The 20,134-nt window shown below is 38.9% G+C and overlaps 1 protein-coding gene across 1 annotated transcript in view; it reads left to right on the plus strand.

Moving 5' to 3' along the window:
- LOC140486319 (syntaxin-binding protein 5-like) overlaps positions 1-20,134 on the plus strand; it is a 549,610-nt gene that overhangs the window by 429,376 nt on the left and 100,100 nt on the right. Inside the window, exon 22 of the mRNA XM_072585292.1 lies at positions 13,006-13,056. Coding sequence (XP_072441393.1) covers positions 13,006-13,056 — 51 coding nt within the window. The remainder of the gene's footprint in view (positions 1-13,005; positions 13,057-20,134) is intronic.

Genomic DNA, 20,134 nt, shown 5'->3' on the forward strand with positions numbered 1-20,134 from the left:
TGATAGAATTTTCTCCACTTGTTTGGATGAGTGCAGCTTTAATAACATTCAAAGATTGATACTATCCAAGACAAAGCAGCTCATATGATTGGTGCAGTGGCAGCAGTCAGTACCATCTACAATGTGCATTGCAATAGCTCAATAAGGCTCCTCTAATAGTACCTTCCAAACCTGGAAAGACCAGAGAAGCAAATGCAAAGGAACACCACCACCTGCAAGTTCTTCTCCAAGCCACTTACCATCCTAAACTGAATATATAATTTCATTCCTTCAGTGTTGTTGGGTGACATTCCAGGAACACCTTAACAGCATGTGGATGTCCCTGCATCCCAAGGACTGCAGCAGTTCAAGAATGCAATCCGCCAGCACCTTTTCTCGGGCAGTTAGGGATGGGCATTAAATGATAACCTATCCAACAATATCACATGAATGAATTTAAAATTAAATATAAAAGATTAATGAAATAAGAAATTCAAGGCAAGCTAATACAAATAGGATTAAATAGAAATAATCTCTCAACATTTTCAATTTGCTAGATGTTAAAAGGAAGTCTTACATAATGTTCACTGATTACTTCCCGTGGAGACTCCTTTGTATGTGAGGAGTCCTAACAGTTCAGTGAATAAATGCTTTATAATTTGCACAAAGCCTGTGGTGAGTGCACGTCACATAATTACCTTTTTCTATACACTAGAATCCAACTCAAAGGTAAATGACAGTCATCAGTGGATCAACTGTTGTTAAATGACATTTCAGAACACAAATGAAAATTGTTCAGCATGCATAACAGGCAGCTAATCTGTTCCTGCTCTTTTACACCCCACAAAGATCAAATTGGATAATTTAATATGTACATTTGTAAAATGCAGGAGAGTTTAAAAGGCCCAATTAACAGACAACTTGTTTTAATTAGATTAGTTAATACACATGTAACTGAGTTGTATGGTTAAGTTTACATTTAACTCCTAGAACTCAACTACATTCGACCAGCCAGCTGCCTGCCCAAACTGAAAAGTGACAGCAGGCTGGTGGACAGGAGTGAATCCTCAGGTGGTAGGAAGCTGGCAATCAGCAGTAAAAGTATGGTCACTGTCACCAAGGTAAGTCAGGAGGAGGGATTTTCCTAGTGTCGGGGAGAAAAGCTCAAGTCAAGTGAAACCCAACAGACAAGTTAAAAAAGCCTGGCTGAATTGTTCTAATGTTGATGCCTCTTCCTGCTACCTTTTCCTGATTGAAATGCCAAAACATAATCTGCACTCAATAATGAAGGCTCAATAATGTCATCGGATGTTGATCTACACACTTAATTAAAAGATTCCAACCATCTTAAAATAAGTCTATTGCTACCTGCTCAGAAGAACAAGTCAAACTAGGAAACAGCAGGATCGGTGTGGGAAGTCGGTGAGTAAATCACCACACCAACTTTAACTATCCATCTTGCTTTCATTACATGGATCTGCATAAAGTGATCTCCAATATATTTGTTGTTTATTTTCAGTTTTTTGGATCTGTTAATACTATTGAAGTGCTTTTGGACACTTTTCCAATGCGTAGAAGGTATTTGATATTGCATTTCAGTATGTACTGCTTTTTAAATGCTTTGTGAGGGAGAGAAAGGATGTCCAAGTATTTTTATGGTGAATAATTGCTCATAGGAGTTCTGCATACCAGAAATAAACAGTTACTGTATAATATTGCTCAGTTTATATTTACATATTGTATTTTCCTCCCACTCCTTTTGGAAGATGTTATCAATTATCCATGACCTGATGTCAGACAAGCAATTTGACAGCACAGTGGTTTAAGCACATGAGGTTGAGAGAACTGGTAGAAAAGTAGATCTGTGTGTTGCAAGTATATATTTATAGACAAGGTGACATCAACAAAAAGGTAACATGTATTTGGGTGGACCAAAGGTATGTCCTTGGGACTATTCAAGTTAACAGTGCAGGATGTAACTAAAATCAGTTTATTAGTAGTGGAACCATATGAAGTCAATGAAACAGAGAGACACAGCTGAGCAAAGGCATTGAGAACGGGGGTGAGGTCAACTGTGTCAGAGGGAAAAGAGGAATAACAGTTACTCAGAATGATAGATTATTTTAACTTGGGACCAAAAACATTTAGTGTTGAACAAATTCAAAGAAAACATATTAATTTTAAATGTAATGAAGGAGAAATTGTCTAACCCCTGAAAATATGTTTGGGGAATTAAGATTCATGATTCATTTCTGCATAGTAAACTCCTACTGCGTGTTGCATGAATGTTACACACTGCTGGCTCTCCCTGTGCTGTTCAGTGTTTGCTCATAACATTAGGGTGCTGCTTATTGTGGGTAATTAATAGTAAAATGCCATCACTGTGGGTCTTGCCTCCAGCATGTATTTATACCTGATGTGGCAATGCGTACATTAGTTCCTGTAAGAAAAGAACTAGATGTGGATATTGTGGTATTGAAAGACGTAACAGACACTTATTACTGCTCTTGATATACACAAATATGAGTGACACAAGCACCTCAGTATCCGGGCTGGTATTAAGCTATTCAGTTACCAGGAAGCTTTCACCGTGTCATTCTTCAAGTGGTCCCAGCTGATATGGAGATTATGATCTTAATACCCTGACGTGAAATGCTAAGATAGTTATAATGTCACAAGCATGTCTCTTATATTACAATAAAAGCAAATAACTACAGATGCTGGAAATCTGGAACATAAACAAGAAGTTCTGGAAAACTTCAGCAGATCTGGCAGCATCTGTAGAATGGATTCTTCTGAAGGGTCACTGGACTCAATGTTAACTCTTTTTTTCTATCTACAGATGTTGCCAGATCTGTTGAATTTCTTCAGTTCTTTCTGTTCTTGACTGTTCTACCCACACATTAACTGTGGGCTATAACACAACATCACACTATTTTTAAAGATATAACAATTCACAAGCTGATACATATAGTTGTACATAGGCATGTGATCAGTTTGTTAATTATATAAACAAATAAAACAGTTTGTTAGATTGACAATGTAATCTTCAAGATAACCCTTTGAAGATTTGACAAAGTATAGGCCATGTTGAGATTGTACAGGACATTGGTGAGGTCTCTTCAGGAGTACTATGTGCAGTTCTGATCGTCCTGCTACAGGAAGGATAATATTAAATTGGCGAAGGTTTGAAAAAGATTTATCAGAATTTATCAGAAGGCTTGAGTTATAAAAATAAGCTGCATAGGCTGGGATGTTTTTCACTGGAGCGTAAGAGGTTGAAGGGTGACTTTATGAAGGTTTATAAAATCATGAGGTGCATAGTAAGGGTCTTTTCCCGAGATGAAGGAGTTCAAAACTAGGGGGCATATTTTTAATGTGAGAGGAGAAAGTTTTAAAAAGGATATGAGGGCAACTTTTTTACACAGAAAGTGGTTCGTGTGTGGAATAAACTGCCAGAGGAAGTGATTGATCAGGTACAGTCATAACATTTAAAAGACATTTGGATAAGTACACGAATAAGAAAAGTTTGGAGGGAAATGGACCAAATACAGGCAGGTGGGACTAGTTTTAGTTTGGAACATGGTCAGCGTGGACTAGTTGGACCAAAGAGTCTGTCTCCATGCTGTATGACTCTGTGATTCTATAACTCCTCCTCATCTGATGGTTGTGTACCCATTTGAGTTGATTGCACATGCTCACAGTTCATTGCTTTTGGTAAACAATTTGATTGCCTTGCTGCTGGCTGCTGTTGCTCAACATCATTGCTGAATCATCACGATGAGAATTCCCTCCTCACTCTGTTTATGTATGGTGTTTTGTACATTGGTCTGAGCTACCTTTTGTTTCTTTGCAATGTAGCATTATAATCAGTAATTACTTAGTACAATCTTAGCTGGTTGCATATTAGAAATTTTTGCTGTAATACAAGTAAATGTATTTGTATTTCTAACTCACACTATCAGCCTAGTGAGCAATTGCGATAGTTCTAAACTGTTCACTGGCCATTTATCTTATTCATTCTCCTCTATCTTTGAAGAAGAATATCTGGTGTCTCAGAATGATAAGACCAATGGTTGCAGGTGAAGATCATTCGCACTTGCTTTTCAAGCAGAAAATGTGCTGGGGATGGTAAAACTTTCTTCATTGATATTGCATGAATATGTAGCAATGCAACATGAAAATCTTGTTTTGTTACTCGACATTTGATGAGTATATATTTGATGGTAAGTAACATGTGTTCTACTAACCAGTTTGAGTGTGGCTAGTGGGTTGACAATGTGATGTGGGTAATTCCACATTTAGCACACATGTCTTAAAATGGTTTGCCAGTGAATGCTATCCATTGTAGGACTGACGAACTTGAAAATAGAATTCATGCGTCAGCAAAAATTAGCATACATGTTGCTAAGTCATTGAACAATTAAGGAATTTTGAAGTGTAATCTATAACAAGGATGTAAACTTCCCTACACAATGTGAATAAGTCTGTTTCCAGTCTTGTTTGAAGAATAGATGAGTCACAGTGTGGATATAGAGCCCTCCCCACCACCACTGCTAGGGTTGGTACTTTTGGAGGCCTCGCATGTATTTCATGAGCTATTGAATATCCTGATTTATCCCTGGCAAGAACATAGATTCACGTGCTAGCCTTCTTGTGCATTCAAAACCCATATATCCCTGTTGTAAAGTGGTCATGTTACTCTACTATATGTTTTCTAGATTAGGACTTGTAAATGACTTGAAAATGGCTTGCTGTGATAAACCAAGTTTATATGCGTATTGCCAAAGTGATCTAATGTTCTCATGAATTTCTTTAATACTGTCTGGCTATCCTTGATAATGATTTTTTGTGACTTGTAGTTGCTCATCTACAGAAGTTACCTATTACAGCTATTCAGGAGAAAGTGAGGTCTGCAGATGCTGGAGATCAGAGTAGAGGGTGGAAAAGCACAGCAGGTCAGGCAGCATCCGAGGAGTGGGAGAATCAACGTTTCAGGCATAAGTCCTTCATCAGGAATGAGGCTTATGAGACAAGGGAGTAGAGAGATAAATGGGAGGGAGTTGGGCTGGGGGAAGATAGCTGAGAGTGCGATAGGTAGATGGAGGTAGAGGTAATGGTGATAGGTCAGAGAGGAGGGTGGAGTAAATAGGTGGGAAGGAAGATGGACAGGTAGGAGAGGTCATGAGGGTGGTGCCGAGTTGGAAAATTGAATCTGGGATAAAGTGGGGTGAGGGGAAATGAGGAAACTGGTGAAATCCACATTAATTCCATGTGTTTGGAGGGTCCGAAGGCAGAAGATGAGACGTTCTTCCTCCAGGCATCGGATGGTTCGGTTTTGACGATGGAGGAGGCCCAGCACCTGCATGTCCTTGACAGAGTGTGAGGGGTACTTAAAGTGTTCGGCCACTGGGTGGTGGGTTGCTTCGTGCATGTGTCTTGGAGATATTCTCTGAAGTGTCCTGCAAGAAAGAGTCCTGTCTCCCCAGTGTAGAGGAGACTGCATCGGGAGCAACAGATACAGTAAATGACATGTGTGGAAGTGCAGGTAAATCTGTGATGGATGTGAAAGGCTCCTTTGGGGCCTTGGAGGGAGGTGAGGGGGGAGATGTGGACACAGGTTTTGCAAGGTGCCGGGAGGGGAGGGTGGGTTGGTGGGGGGTGTAAACCTAACAAGAGAGTCGTGGAGGGAATGGTCTTTACTGAATACAGATAGGGGTGGGGAGGGAAATATATCTCTGGTGGTGGGGTCCATTCGTATGTGGCAGAATTGGCAGACGATGATGCGATGTATCCGGGGGTTAGTGGGGTGGAAGGTGAGGACCAGGAGGATTCTGTCCTTGTTGCGGTTGGAGGGGCAGCGTTCAAGAGCGGAGGTGTCGAAGGTGGATGAGATCCGTTGGAGGGCATCATTGACCACATGGGAGGGGAAATTGAATTCTTTGGAGAAGGAGGCCATCTGGTGTGTTCTGTGGTAGAACTGGTCCTCCTGGGAACAGATGCGGTGGAGGCAGAGGAATTGGGAATAAGGGATAGCATGTTTACAGGAGGCAGGGTGGGAGGAGGTATAGTCCAGGTAGCTGTGGGAGTCGGTGGGTTTATAGAAGATGTCCGTGTTGAGTCGGTCACCGTTGATGGAGATGGAGAGGTCCAGGAAGGGGAGGTGGTGTCCAAGATGGTCCAGGTGAACTTAAGGTCAGGGTGAAACGCGTTGGTGAAATTGATGAACTGTTCAACTTCCTCATGGGAGCATAGGGTGGCGCCAATGCAGTCATCAATGTAGTGGAGGAAAAGGTGGGGAATGGTGCCAGTGTACCTGTGGAAGTTGGACTGTTCCACATACCCGACGAAGAGACAGGCATAGCTGCTGCCAATGCCAGTACTCATGGCTATCCCTTTGATCTGGAGGAAATGGGAGGATTCAAAGGAGAAATCATTGAGGTGGAGGACCAGTTCAGCCAAACGAATGAGAGTATCAGTGGAAGGGTACTGGTGGGGGCACCAGGCGAGGAAGAAACGGAGGGCTTGGAGGCCTTGGGGAATAGAAGTGTATCGGGACTGGATGTCCATGGTGGATATGAGGCATTGGGGGCCAGGGAAACGAAAGTCATGGAGGAGGTGGAAGGTATGGGTGGTCACCCAAACGTAGGTGGGGAATTCCTGAACTGAGGGGGATAGGACAGTATTAAGCTATGTGGAGATGAAGTTGGTATTACGGCTATTCACACTGGCTCTGTCCAAAGTCTAACAGATCTACTTCATGAATGTTTTCAACTTCAGTTGATTCAGCTGCATCAGTCCTGGTTTGTTCCACCATCCTGGTTGTGATTGAAATCTCAAGGATTCGGGAGGGTGGTAGTACAGTGGTAATATCTAGGTTAATAATCTGTAGACATGAGTTTGAATCCTACCAGAAATAAGACAAGAGCCCATGGTGTTAGAGAAAGGCACTGGCATAGATAGAAGATTGGCTGCCTACCAGAAAGCAGAGAGTAGAGATAAAGAGGTATTTTTCAGGATGACAGCTAGAGTTCCACATGGGTCTGCGTTGAGACAAAAAACTTTTCATGATTAACGATCTAGACGAAGGAACAGAAGACTTTTTTGCTATGTTTGCAGATCAACCAAAGATGGAGGGACAGGTAATGTTGAGGACGTGCAGTAGTTGCAGAAAGACTTGAATAGGCTAGGAGAGTGGGCAAAGAAGTGGCAGATGAAATACAATGTAGGAAAGTGTGAGGTTATGCACTTTGGTAGGAAGAAGAGGGGCATAGGCTATTTTCTTAGTCTTGAAGTTATAGTCATAGGTGACAAACCTACCAGTGTTAGAGACAGGGATTCTGGCGTGGTTACCTACCAAATGTGTGTTTTGGGTGTTGTACAAAAGCTGGGGGTGGGGTTTATATTATTTTATAAAGGAGTATTTGGGGATTTACATCATTATACTTTTAGATGAAGATGTTTTTAATGAAGACCTATTTTGGCTGTATGCATTTTTGTGCTGTAAGAGTCATTCCTTGGTCAACATTAACATTGCAGCAGACAGACTGTTTAAAAGGGTTGTTGTCCTTGGGTCCCACTGCTGATTGATGTAATTGGTTGTGTCTAGCAATGAAAATGGGACATGTTGCAAGATTTTCAAAAGTCTCACAGAAGCTTATAGCTGGAGCTGGATAAATCTGCTCCCAGCTGGGTCTATTCTTATCTGCCTAATTGTAGCCATTTCAAATTACTTTTCTTCCAACTCTCACACACCATTATCTCTGGTGTCCCCAAGATCTATCCTTGACCCTCTTCTATTTTTCAAAAACATGGTGCCCTTCATTGGCATCATCTAAAAACACTGCACTAGTTTTCAGTTGGATGCTGATGACACCCAGCTCTACCACACAACCACAACCTCTTTCAACTCCTGTACTATTGTTAAATTACAAGATTGCTAATCCAAAGTCCAGGCAGAAATTTCCCCCAACTAAATATCAAGAATGGTTGAAGCCATTGTTTCTAGTTCCTGCCCAAACTTCCTTTCCTTAGCTGCTGACTCTGTTCCAGGATTGGCAGTAGTCCAAGATTAAGCCAGTTTGTTTGCAACTCAGTATCATGTTTGACCCTGAAGAGCTTCTGACTTCATATTAGTGCCATTACCAAAAAGACAATTATTCTGCTTCCGTAACTCTGTCCAATTTTGCCTGTTCTATGAAATCTTCTCTCATGCCTTTTCTACTTCTGGAATTGATTCACTCTTAGCTAGTATAATGGCAAAGAGACAGACAGCTGAATCAACTCAGCCTTCATACCTCTTTATGTCCATTCCCATAGGTGTAATGATGTTAAAATAGATGGATTGAAAACTCTTTTACAAGCTGCAGATATTCCTGCCTTCTCAATTTCAAAGTTGAACCCTTCATTCTGACAATACCACAGTGACCCTCATGTAGTTGAATTAACATACAATGTTTTAGCTGTGGTGGAATGATGACCCTCATTCCCCATGGGATACATTCTGCATGTATGGATAGTTCTAGCTTCCAATCTTACCACAAAACACCATATCCATCACTTTCGATAATAGTAGGTAATTTCTACGGTAGCTATTAACTTGTCCTGCTATAACCAAAGTGTCCTCTACTTGTTTGAAATAGAAAATGTCTAAATAAGAACTGTCCTTTTGGTAGAAGTAACTTGGAGAGCCCATCAGGGATCCCATGTAAATTGGACAGCTTTATTTGGAAGTACTAGCTTTTGGAGGTAGATGTAGAGCAGGATCATAAGACACAGAATTTGTAGCAAAAGATCACAGTGTCATGCATGCAGTTGATACGATATATTGAACAAACCTAGATTGCTGTTAAGTCTTTTTATCTTTTAGAATGGGTTGCAGGTTTTGGTTCATTATGTAAATCCCAGAACCAATTTCAAGTTATCACATTCTCAAGATAATTTAATGTTTTATAAAAAATGGTGACATCTCAGCTCAGACAGTGCATTAGAGGAGTGAGATTAGAGTCGTTCTGTATCCCAATCTTGAGTCAGAATGGTTCTATCTCCTATGAACTGGAAAATAAAAGATTATGATTTTGGAATCTAAATGTTTCAGCAATCATCAATGGTTCCAATGAAAAATGGTTCTGTAGGATTCCTAATTTTCAAGGAATCTCTATATCTTTTCAAGCTTCTTCATAATCTTTTATGTTTCAATGAAATACCCTCTTAATCTTCAAAATACCAGAGAATACAGGACTAGCTTATTCAGCCTCATCATAGGATAATCCCTTCATCTCAAGGACCAATTTAACAAACCTCCTATGCAAGTATATCTTAAATATGGAGACCAAAACTCCACACAATATTCCAGATGTTATTGTACTGAAGTCCCATTACAGTGGTAGAAAGACAGTTCTATCCTTGTACAGTACTTCAATCTCCTTCCAATAAAGGCCAATGTGTCTTTGGCTTTCTGAGAAAATCTTTCAAAACCTACTTCTTAGATCCAACCTTTGGTCATCTGACCCAATAACTCCTTATGTGACTCTGTTGTATTGTGTTTTATAATGTTCATATGAAACACTTTGGGATATTCTATGATTTTAAAGGTACTATGTAAATAGAAGCTGTCATGCTAAATAGTTGGCAGTTTTTGCAAGCTGTTTAGTCTGAGCCTTGCAATAGTGCTATATTGAGAGTGTCTCTGACAGACCCCAATGGAGGTCAAGGGCAAAAAGTAGGAGTTTGCAAAAACCCAGGCATCCCAGCCACCCACCTATTTAACCATCACCTGTCTCACCTGCAGCTGGATATGTAGATTCAACGTTGAACTGTCTTGTCACCTCACCTACAAATTTGGGAGAAAGTCAATATTGATCCCAAAGAAAGAAGGACAGCAATGCTTATGAGGACAATGCTTATACGTTTTGAATGTCGGATAAGTCCAGAGAAAATGTGGCCTGTTTCTGCTCAGCAGTTCTATTTCCTTTCTCACCACCTATCATTTCCTACCCAAAAGCAACAAATAATAAAAAAAAGACAAAAATAATTATGGAGAGAAAAAGAAAGGAAGCAAAAGAGACATTCAGAACAATAAAACATAAAACAAAGACAAGTGTTGTCTTTTAGTTTCTGTGGGATTTTCCACTGAAACTCCAAGTCGCTTGTACTTGTGTGTGCATACATTTTTCCCCCAATGTTGACTTAAATTTTAAAGTGGTAATCAAGATGAAACTGTCAATATTTAGTGCGTTACTCTTTTGAAACAGACAACATGTTTACTGTATCACAGAAATCGTGTGATTACTGTCGGTCATTTTATGCCCTACCAGAAGATGCCAAAAGAAAAACCACCATAAAACTGACAAATGAGACATTTTCGTCTTGACTTATCTTGAAACTTCAAAATTGAGGACCAGTACAGTCAATATGTACATTTTCAAATATTATTTGTTTTTTTGTCCCCAATCTAAAACAGTTGAAAAGAACTTCTACTCTTATATTGCTAGTCTCACTGTCAAAAGTCTCAAGTTACAATTTATTGAATGAAATGGAACTTGGGTTTTAAGAACTGAATTCATAATTGCTTCTCAAAGTACTCACTGGCCTTAAGATGCCAATTTCATTTCAAATTTCTCCAAATTGATTAAATATTGCAAATTTCAAAATATAAATTATACTTTCAAAACACTTTACTTTTAGTTTAGCTTCCGTATTAAACCAATCTTATTCATTTAATTGAATATCTAAGTGAAGGATTAAGTGCTTTTAACTTCCTGTTTTACATATTGTGAATACTTCAAAGTAATTGGCTGTTTAACTGCTTGCTAACATCGTAGGAAAAGAGATCTTTTTGATTTAGTGACAATTTTAAACTGCCTTTGGGAAGGGGAAGTTCATTGCCACAGAGTTCTTCAGATCTTTGTGAGCAACTTTTGTTCATGATCAGTGATGAGTGTCATTGCTTTGTTGCTGACTGAAAAGTCTACATCATACATTTTCATTCCTATGAGATGCACAACTGAGGTGCAAGTGGCATTGCCATTGAAATTGAGAAGAAAAATGTTCTCCTCACTCCCTGCTCCACCAGCTAAATGTGATTATTAAACAATTGAAACAAGTGAAGAGAGATAAAGAAAATTAACAGTAAAAATCTATTATTAAACCTGCAGATTATAGATTTGTTTTAATTGTAATTTTTTTTACACCTTATCATTGATCTTCCTGTTTAATGTTGTGTTCATACTGAAGTTGCAATGGAAATATTTGATTCAATATTGTGTTGAGGAGTTTGTTTTTAGCTGTTCATTCATGGGATGTTGACTGCCATGCTTTTATTGTCCAACTCTAATTGCCCTGGAGTAAGTGGTGGTAAGCTGACCTCTTGAATCATTATAGTCCAAAGGATGTTGGTATTCTCAATGCTTTAGGATTTTGACCCAGCTACAATAAAGGAGCAGCAATACAGTTCCAAGTCAGGGTGTTGTGTGGCTTGAAGGGGATTTGCAAGTTATTGTGTTTCCAAGTATCAGTTGCCCTTGGCCTTCTAGTTGGTATGGTTTGTAAGTTTCAAAGTGCTGTCTGAGGAGTATAAGTGAGTTGCTGCAGTGCACCTTGTAGATAGTACACATTATTGCCACTGTGCATTGGTGATGAAGTAGTATACATAGAAGGTAGCAGATGCAGTACCATTTAAATGGATTGCTTTGTCCTGGATGGTGCAAAGCTTCCTAAGTGTTGTTGGTGCTGTATTCATCTAGGCAAGTGGAGAGTATTCATCCCGGTTCATACTTGTGTCTTGTAGATGGTGGACAGCACCTTTAATATCATACATAAGTGTCAGTATGTCTCTCAACATATTGCTTCTGATAGCAAAAGTGAGGACTGCAGATGCTGGAGATTAGAGTCAAGATTAGAGTGGTGCTGGAAATGCACAGCAGGTCAGGCAGCATCCGAGGAGCAGGAAAATCAATGTTTTGGGCAGGAGCCCTTCATCAAGATGCATTGCTTCTGAGGCATGTTTGCAATTCCTCTCTCTTTTGCAAATCATTCTATTGAAGAAAACAACTAAATTATCTTTTGTTTGTAAATGTATTTACATGAATATGGAACATACTTTAATGTTGAAGGATTTCACATTAATTTTACAATATGATTTTCATAACTGATGACTCTCAAAATTGTGACTTTATCACAAGAGGATCTATTACGATCCATTTATTGCACAGTGCTCACAAGTGCTTGCATTTGTTTGAGGAAATGGTAGTGCTCAACATCATATTTTGTTATTAGAACATGGTTCACTCATACATGCATACGAAGACGTGAAATAGGAGCAAAAGTAGACCATTTGGCCCTCCAAGACTTCAACGCCATGCAAAAAGGTTATGGCTGATTGGTTTGTGTTCCAAATTCCACAATCCCTTCTTCCCCTGGTAAACTTTTATTTCCTTTTCCGATCAAGAATCTATCTACCTCCACCTTAAAAATATTCAGTAACCGATCTCCATTGCCTTTTGAGGCACAGAGTTTCAAAGTCACCAAATACAAATTTTTATAACTTGTCATGCCAATGACTAATAAAGACCTTCAATATGCGTACTTTAAGGTGTCCAGTGATGCATTTCTCAAATTCTGTTTTTTTTTTATCTGAAGGCCACCAGAATTGAACTGCGTTCTTTCTTTGTCTCCCTCAGTTTCATAAAATCAAATAGCTCTACTTTTGTGAAGCTGTCATTTGAATACTTCTGTTCTTTATTGTGTATTTTTCTTAATGAAAAAGGGTTGCTTTTCTAATGTAACAAAAATAAAACAGTAACCATAGATTGAACATGTGAAAAAGCTCAATCCTTATAATTTGGCTTCTAAGTGTTGCTGAAGGGCAAAACAGCAAATGTATGAGGTATTGGAGATCTCAGTTGTCCAGTGCAGCTTCCCTTTTATCAAACATTGCAATCTTTGTATAATTTTTTTCCACACTTTCTTGCAAATTTTGTTTTCTAGTATTAATGTTACCTTTTGTTTTTCTTTCTGTTGTTTCAGTAAAAGGACCAAGAAAGTTAAGTCTGCCGACAGATCTTAAGACTGATCTCGGTACGGTAGGCGAAAGCTGACAGTTTGTTTATTCAGGTTATTTAAGTTAGGGATGAGCAAATCCACCAAATTGAGGTGAGCCAAACTGAACCAAACAAAGTTGCTGGTTATTTGGGCTCCATAAAGGGCCTAGATTACACTGAAATATGTTTAATTTCGTAAGTATAAACAAAACTATCTTCTTAGAGCTCCATGCCAACTTTGTTTATGGTCAGCTAATACTTTGCTCATCTCTAACTATTTTTGTTTCTTTCCCTCTTTATTTTTTAATCTACTTGAATTTTGTGTTTTATGTCATTTATTTAAAAAGTCACTTATTTTGCCACCTTAGACCCGAATTTATAACAAACAAATTAAAAAATTGTAAAATAATGTATTCCATCCATTCAACTTTGTTTTAAAGTATATGTTTTAATATAGTCAAAATTCACAGGGAAAGGAAAATATTTCCCTCAGAAGTGCAGGCTATTTCTCTTGGGAGCAAATAGGATGCTGCTAAACAGAATTTCTTGTTGATTTGTTTTCCAGAAATTACTTGTCTGGGTCAAACTCCAACTGTTTTTTTTATTTAGGTGGTGGAATAAACTATACTACAGGACATTGTAAGGCATTCATGTCTGAGCAGGCAGAGCACACTTCAGGTCTGCTGTTTTCCATTCAGCACTAACAGGAAAATCAATCCAACATGCTTAATAATATTCACAATTCTGGTTTCTCATTTTCCTTTATTTCAGGTTAGAAAAAAATTCCCTTTATAAGGATCTGATTTATTGTGATTGATTGTATGCTCTTTTTTTAAGAAGCCCTGGATAACTACCAATCAGTGTAGGGCAAGTGTGGGTTTGGAGGGGGGTGGGAGGGACACCAGTCTTGCAGTTACATGCCAATGAGACCTGAACTATTTTTACTCTTGGCCCTCATTTAAATTCATAATTTCAGTAACCTAAGATTTACACCGGGGTTCAGGTGAGTGGAAATGATCACCAACAGTCAGTTAAGTGGCTGGAGGAACAGGAATCTACACCTACATCTCAAGAATACCTTCAAAATCTAAAGGCAAGAACATTGTACGAATGAGGTGAGTAACTTATTATCTGGATTTTAACAAGACACATTCCCTCTTGTCAGACGTGGGATGGATGGAAGGGTTCAGTTTCTATTGAGCATAATTTTCATGATTTTAATATTTTCCTTTCTTTAAGCAGGTGATTTAAAAACATAAATAAAGATTGTAAGAGGCTCTTATTCCAGTAATAATGAACCTTAATTACAATCAATAGAAACATGTAGCTTAGGGGAATGGACCATGTGTGTCTGTTTGTCTCTTTCTGTCAGTCTTCTATCTTTGACTTTCTTTGATTTAACATTGGCCAGCATTACAAGGTTTCCTTCTAGTCTTACAAATGGTCTGCCAGAGCATTTCAAACAGCCTGATGTCTGCTTTACTGGTTGATGAATTTGTAGCTCACTCAGATAGTTCCCTATGAAGAGGAGGGAAGGAGATGAGTGGCAAAGAAAGTTGGATAGCAGAAAGGAACTACAAATCAGGCTGTGAGAGGGAAATGATGGATCCCCAGGTTGCTCTCACTAACTTATCCTTCCCAAATACTTTTGGCATTGATCAGGTTTGTGCTGGCCCAATTTGGTCAGCCTTGTAGTTTTTCCTTTTGGTTATTCAGTAAGGACACTCCGATTACCCCAATCGGACTTTCAGAGGCACACTCAATTTGAACTCTGCACATAACAGAATGGGAATTTCTGCACAGAAAAACTTACTTTTTTAAAAAAAAACATCTTTTACCAAATTATACTTTAAGTTTCTTTGAAAGGAAAAAAAAATTGGCGACTTTCATTTCAACGCAAAATCTTGTGGGTAGGATAATAGTTTTACTGGGAACCGTCCCATCAACTATTTCTTGAAGTTTCAGTGACAGAGTAAAACATACAGATTGAGGAGGTAAGAGAGAGGGGGAAGGGTGTTAAAGGGATCAACGGAGAAGAGTGTGGAGAATTAAAATGATGAATTTATTTCCTTTGATTTTTTTGAAGTTTATATTTACTGTCGTCTTTCTCAATACATGTATTTCTGAAATTTACTCTCCACCTCCCAAGGAAGAGAAAAATCAAAATGTTCACCCCTTCCTCACCTTGCCCTGTGTAATAAGATTGGATAACTGAGTTCTAGTCTATAGAATTATAAACTAACTCTGGTTTCTAGCCTGTGCAAATGAAATGTTCAAATTGACTTCACTTCCTATTTCATATGTCAACTTTCTGACTTCACAATTTTCAAAGAGGTACATAGCCACACTTATAATTCATTGATGCAGTTGTGTATAGTTGTATGCAAACTGTTACACACATTGCACATTATGAGGAATACGATACAGATTTGTGTACATGATATCCCTCACATGGTAAACACCTAATCTTGCATGGAGCTGGAAAAAGCACAGGCAGCATCCAAGAAGCAAGAGAGTTGACGTTTCGGGCAGTACATTGCCTTGGATGCTGCTTGACCTGCTGTCATTTTTCCAGTACCATGCTTTATCAACTCCGACTCTGCAGCATCTGCAGTCATCATTTTCTCCTCCCTGAACACCTAATCTTAGACGAGGAGGGAACTATCAGGTGAGGGTATTTGCAGTCCCAAACAAAAGGACAGAAAATCATATCGTGGATTACCATGGTGCATCTAATCAGCTGCTGATGATAAAACACACACCAGAGAGTCAGTTACCTATTTATGCAGGTGAAATGGCATAGACCATTATGAAAATGAGAAACAAGAATTATTATTTAGTTTACACTTTTAAATCATTGAAACCCAGAAGTTAATGATTTAGGCCGATATATTAGTTTCAGCTGAGAAGGAGTTGGCCCATTTAATTGCAATTTCCAGCACTTCGTCAATCATTAAAGTTTCTGGCACTTCAAGTGATTATCTAAGTATTTTTAAATGGAATGAGGGTTTCTGTCCCAAACACATTTTGAAGTACTGAACTCCAGATTACCACTATCCTCAATTTGAAAAATATTCTCTTCAACATACACCCTCCCACCATCCCTGCCAATCATTCCACTAATTTCTTTGAATCTATACACCCTAGTTATCAACCTCTGCCAAGTGGAGTAAGTCCTTCCTAATTCATTCTACCTACATGACTCAATTTCATACGTCTCAAGCCAGTCTTACCTGTTCCAAAAAAAAATCTCAGTCTATTCATCTTTCCTCATAGCCAAAATTCTCCAGTCCTGGCAATAAGATTAAGTGTTCTCTATTTTCTCTTTTCTAGTGCAGTCGTATTCTTCCTGTAATGTGGTAGTCAAACTATATCTGTGTAGTACTAGGATAACCTTCCGTCTTATTCTAATATTTATTCTCATTAAAACCACATTTTTAAAAAATCCTTTGCAAGTTTATATCAATTAGAAATAATTAAACTATTAACAAGGCATTTTCAGCTTTGCTGTTAATTTCAGCTTTTCGCACATTTTGGGCGAAAATCCTGCTTGCTGTGAAGAAGACCCAACCACAGTGAAAATTACTGCATCACCTAACACCAAATTTCAAACAACACAAGCTTCATGTCAGACTTGCCATGAGTTAAAGCTCAATATACCATACATCCAGTAATACACTACTCAGTTGGAATTGCCATTAGTTGGCATCTCATTACACAGGCTGCTACTACACAGTAAAATGCTAGTAGATAATTTTTAGAACATTGTTGTTGTAAATATTTGCTAATGAATGTTATGTTGCCTGGTTATCAGTGCATGTAGCAACTTATGTATTCCATATTCAGCCATTACAGTCATGCTAATCTAAACACTGTGAAAGGTTGAGAGACCCACTGATGACAATACAAATTGACATGTACAAGTGAAAAACACAATCACTAATAATTACAAAGTAAGATGAGAAAATAAATGAATTCCCCTCCTATTACTTTTGCATTTTTGTTTTTATTGATCAAATCCTGCTATTTACTTACTTTGTGTCAAATCCAAATGATTTAGTGTCGCAAACAAAATAAATACAATAGAAGTGCAGTAGGACATTGATTTGCTAATATTTAAGTTTGCCTATATATAACCCTGTAGAGGGAAATTGAAATTTTGAAACACGTTTCAATTTTCCAGAAACATCAACTATTTATATACAAGCTTAATATGATGAAACATTCCAAAACACTTCATAGGACAATTTGACACCAGATGACATAAGAAGATAGTAGGACAGCCAACGAAATGCTTGGTCAAAGTGCTAGATTTAACCTCTTGAAGGGAAACAGGACACATATATTCCAGAGTTTAAGGTCTTGGCAATTGAAGGCATGGCTTCCAATGGTGAAGTAGATGGTGAAGAATTGAAGGCATGCAGATGTTTTTGGAGGGTTTAGGGACTGGTGAGTGGTTATAGCAATTAAAACGGGATTATGCCATGAAGAGATTTGAAAACCAGGATTACAATCATAAATTCAAAGTGTTGGTTCGTATTTGAGCAAAGGAGACCAGTAAGCACAGGAATAATGGATAAGTGTTCTGAAAAGGACAACAGGATTCAAAATATTAACTTTGTTTTCTCTCACAGGTGCTATCAGATCTGCTGTGTTTCTTCAGAAGTTTCGTTTTTTTGTTTGTTGGAGGAGTGGTACTTGGTGTGAGCTAGGACATAGGTGGTAAAAGTTTGGATAATTTTAGTTAATGGAGGATGGAAGCTTTGGGATAATTAAATCTTGAGGTAACAGGTTTGGTTGAGGCTTCAAAAGCAGATTCATCTAATTCAGAGACCTAATTAGCAAAGGGTGATATTGGGGCCAATTATTAGACCATAAGATCACAAGAAATATAAGCCAAATTGGGTCATTTAGCCCATAGAGACTACACCACCAGTCAATCATGGCCATTCTCTTGCTCCTTCCCATCACCCTTGATCCCCTTACCAATCAAGAACCCCTCTCTGTCTTAAATACACTTGATGACTTGGCCTTCACAGCCCGCTATGACAATAAGTTCCACAGATTCACTACCCTCTGACTGAAGAAATTCCTCCTCATCTCAGTTCTAAAGGTCTTCCTTCATTCTGAGGCTGTACCCTTGGGCCCCAGTCTCTCCAATACGTGGAAACATCTTCTCCACATCCACTCTACCCTTCTGGAAGTTTCAATCAGATTCACTCTCAATCTTTTAAACTCCTCATATGACAAGCTCTTGGTTCTCGGGAGCATTCTTATAAACTTTCTCTGAATTCCTTCCACTGCCTACATATATTGCTTAGATATAGGTCCCAAAACTGCTCACTATATCCCAACTGCAGTGTGACCAGAGCCTTGTACAGCCTCAGAAGTACATCTCTGTTCTTGTATTCTAGCCCTTTTGAAATGAATGCTAACATTGCATTTGCCTTCCTAATTGCCAACTGAACCTGTATGGAGACCTTAAGAGAATTATGAACAAGGACACCTAAATCCCCTTATGCTTCAGATTTCTAAAGCCTTTCCCCATTTAAAAAGTAGTTTATGCCTATATTCTTCCTCCCAAAATGCATAATCGCACACTTTCCTACATTGTATTCCATCTGTAATTTCTTTGCCCACTCTCCGAGAATGTCCAAGTCCTTCTGCAGCCTCCCCACTTCCTCAACACTACCTATCGTTCCACCTATCTTTGTGTCATCTGCAAACTTTGCAACAATGCCCCTAGTTCTTTTCTCCAGATCATTAATATATAACATGAATAGATATGATCCTAACATGAGCCTGTGCACCAGTCAGCAGCTGCTTTCCTGAAGAAGGCACTTTTAATACTACAGTCTGCTTTCTGCAAGTTATTGAGATGGAAATAAACAAACTAGTAATCAGACTACTATATATAGTTGTAAGATCATCATGGTCAAATATAACACTGGAGTTGTGGACAGTTTAGTTAATTGTGTTTTATGCTACGATTTAACATTTAGCAGGAAAAATAATATATTGTATGATAAAAATGTTTGTGGTGTCCGAATACAATGCAAGGTACTCATAAGAACTAGTTCATTGATTGCATAATTCAGTCAGAATTCTTCTCTGCGGTTAGCACTGCTGCCTCACAGCGCCAGAGACCTGGGTTCAATTCCCGCCTCAGGCGACTGACTGTGTGGAGTTTGCACGTTCTCCCCGTGTCTGCGTGGGTTTCCTCCGGGTGCTCCGGTTTCCTCCCACAGTCCAAAGATGTGCAGGTCAGGTGAATTGGCCATGCTAAATTACCCGTAGTGTTAGGTAAGGGGTAGATGTAGGGGTATGGGTGGATTGCGCTTCGGCGGGGCGGTGTGGACTTGTTGGGCCAAAGGGCCTGTTTCCACACTGTAAGTAATCTAATCTAATCTAATCTAATCTAACTCTTAGAGTCATAGAGATGTACAGCACGGAAACAGACCCTTTGGTCCAACTCGTCCATGCTGACCAGATCTAACCTAATCTAGTCCCATTTGCGAGCACTTGGCTCATATCCCTCTAAACCCCTCCTATTTATTTACCCATCCAGATGCTTTTTAAATGCTGTAATTGTACCAGCCTTCACCACTTCCACTTGCAGTTCATTCCATACTCGCACAACTCTTAATACATTGCCCCTTAGGTCCCTTTTATATATTTTCCCTCTCACCCTGAACCTATGCCCTCTATTTCTGGACTCCCCCACCCCAGGGAAAAGACATTGTTTTTTAACCTATACATGCCCCTCATAATTTTATAAACCTCTATAAGGTCATCCCTCAGCCTCCGCCTCTCCAGGGAAAACAGCCCCAGCCTATACAGCCTCCCCCTACAGCTCAAATCCTCCAACCCTCGCAACCCTTGTAAATCTTTTCTGAACCCTTTCAAGTTTCACAGCATCCTTCCGATACAAAGGAGACCAGAATTGCATGCAATATTCCAAAAGTGGCTTAACCAAAAACTCTTGGCCCCTCAATTTGTGTTAATTGAAAGTGAGCCTGATAACATGCCATGCAATTTTATTTTTGCATTTATAGTTTGGTTATTGCGTTTGCTGCAATTTTTATTTACATATCATTGGAACTTAGACTTGACTT

Source organism: Chiloscyllium punctatum, chromosome 15, assembly GCF_047496795.1.
Source record: "Chiloscyllium punctatum isolate Juve2018m chromosome 15, sChiPun1.3, whole genome shotgun sequence".
Taxonomy (NCBI): Eukaryota; Metazoa; Chordata; class Chondrichthyes; order Orectolobiformes; family Hemiscylliidae; genus Chiloscyllium; species Chiloscyllium punctatum.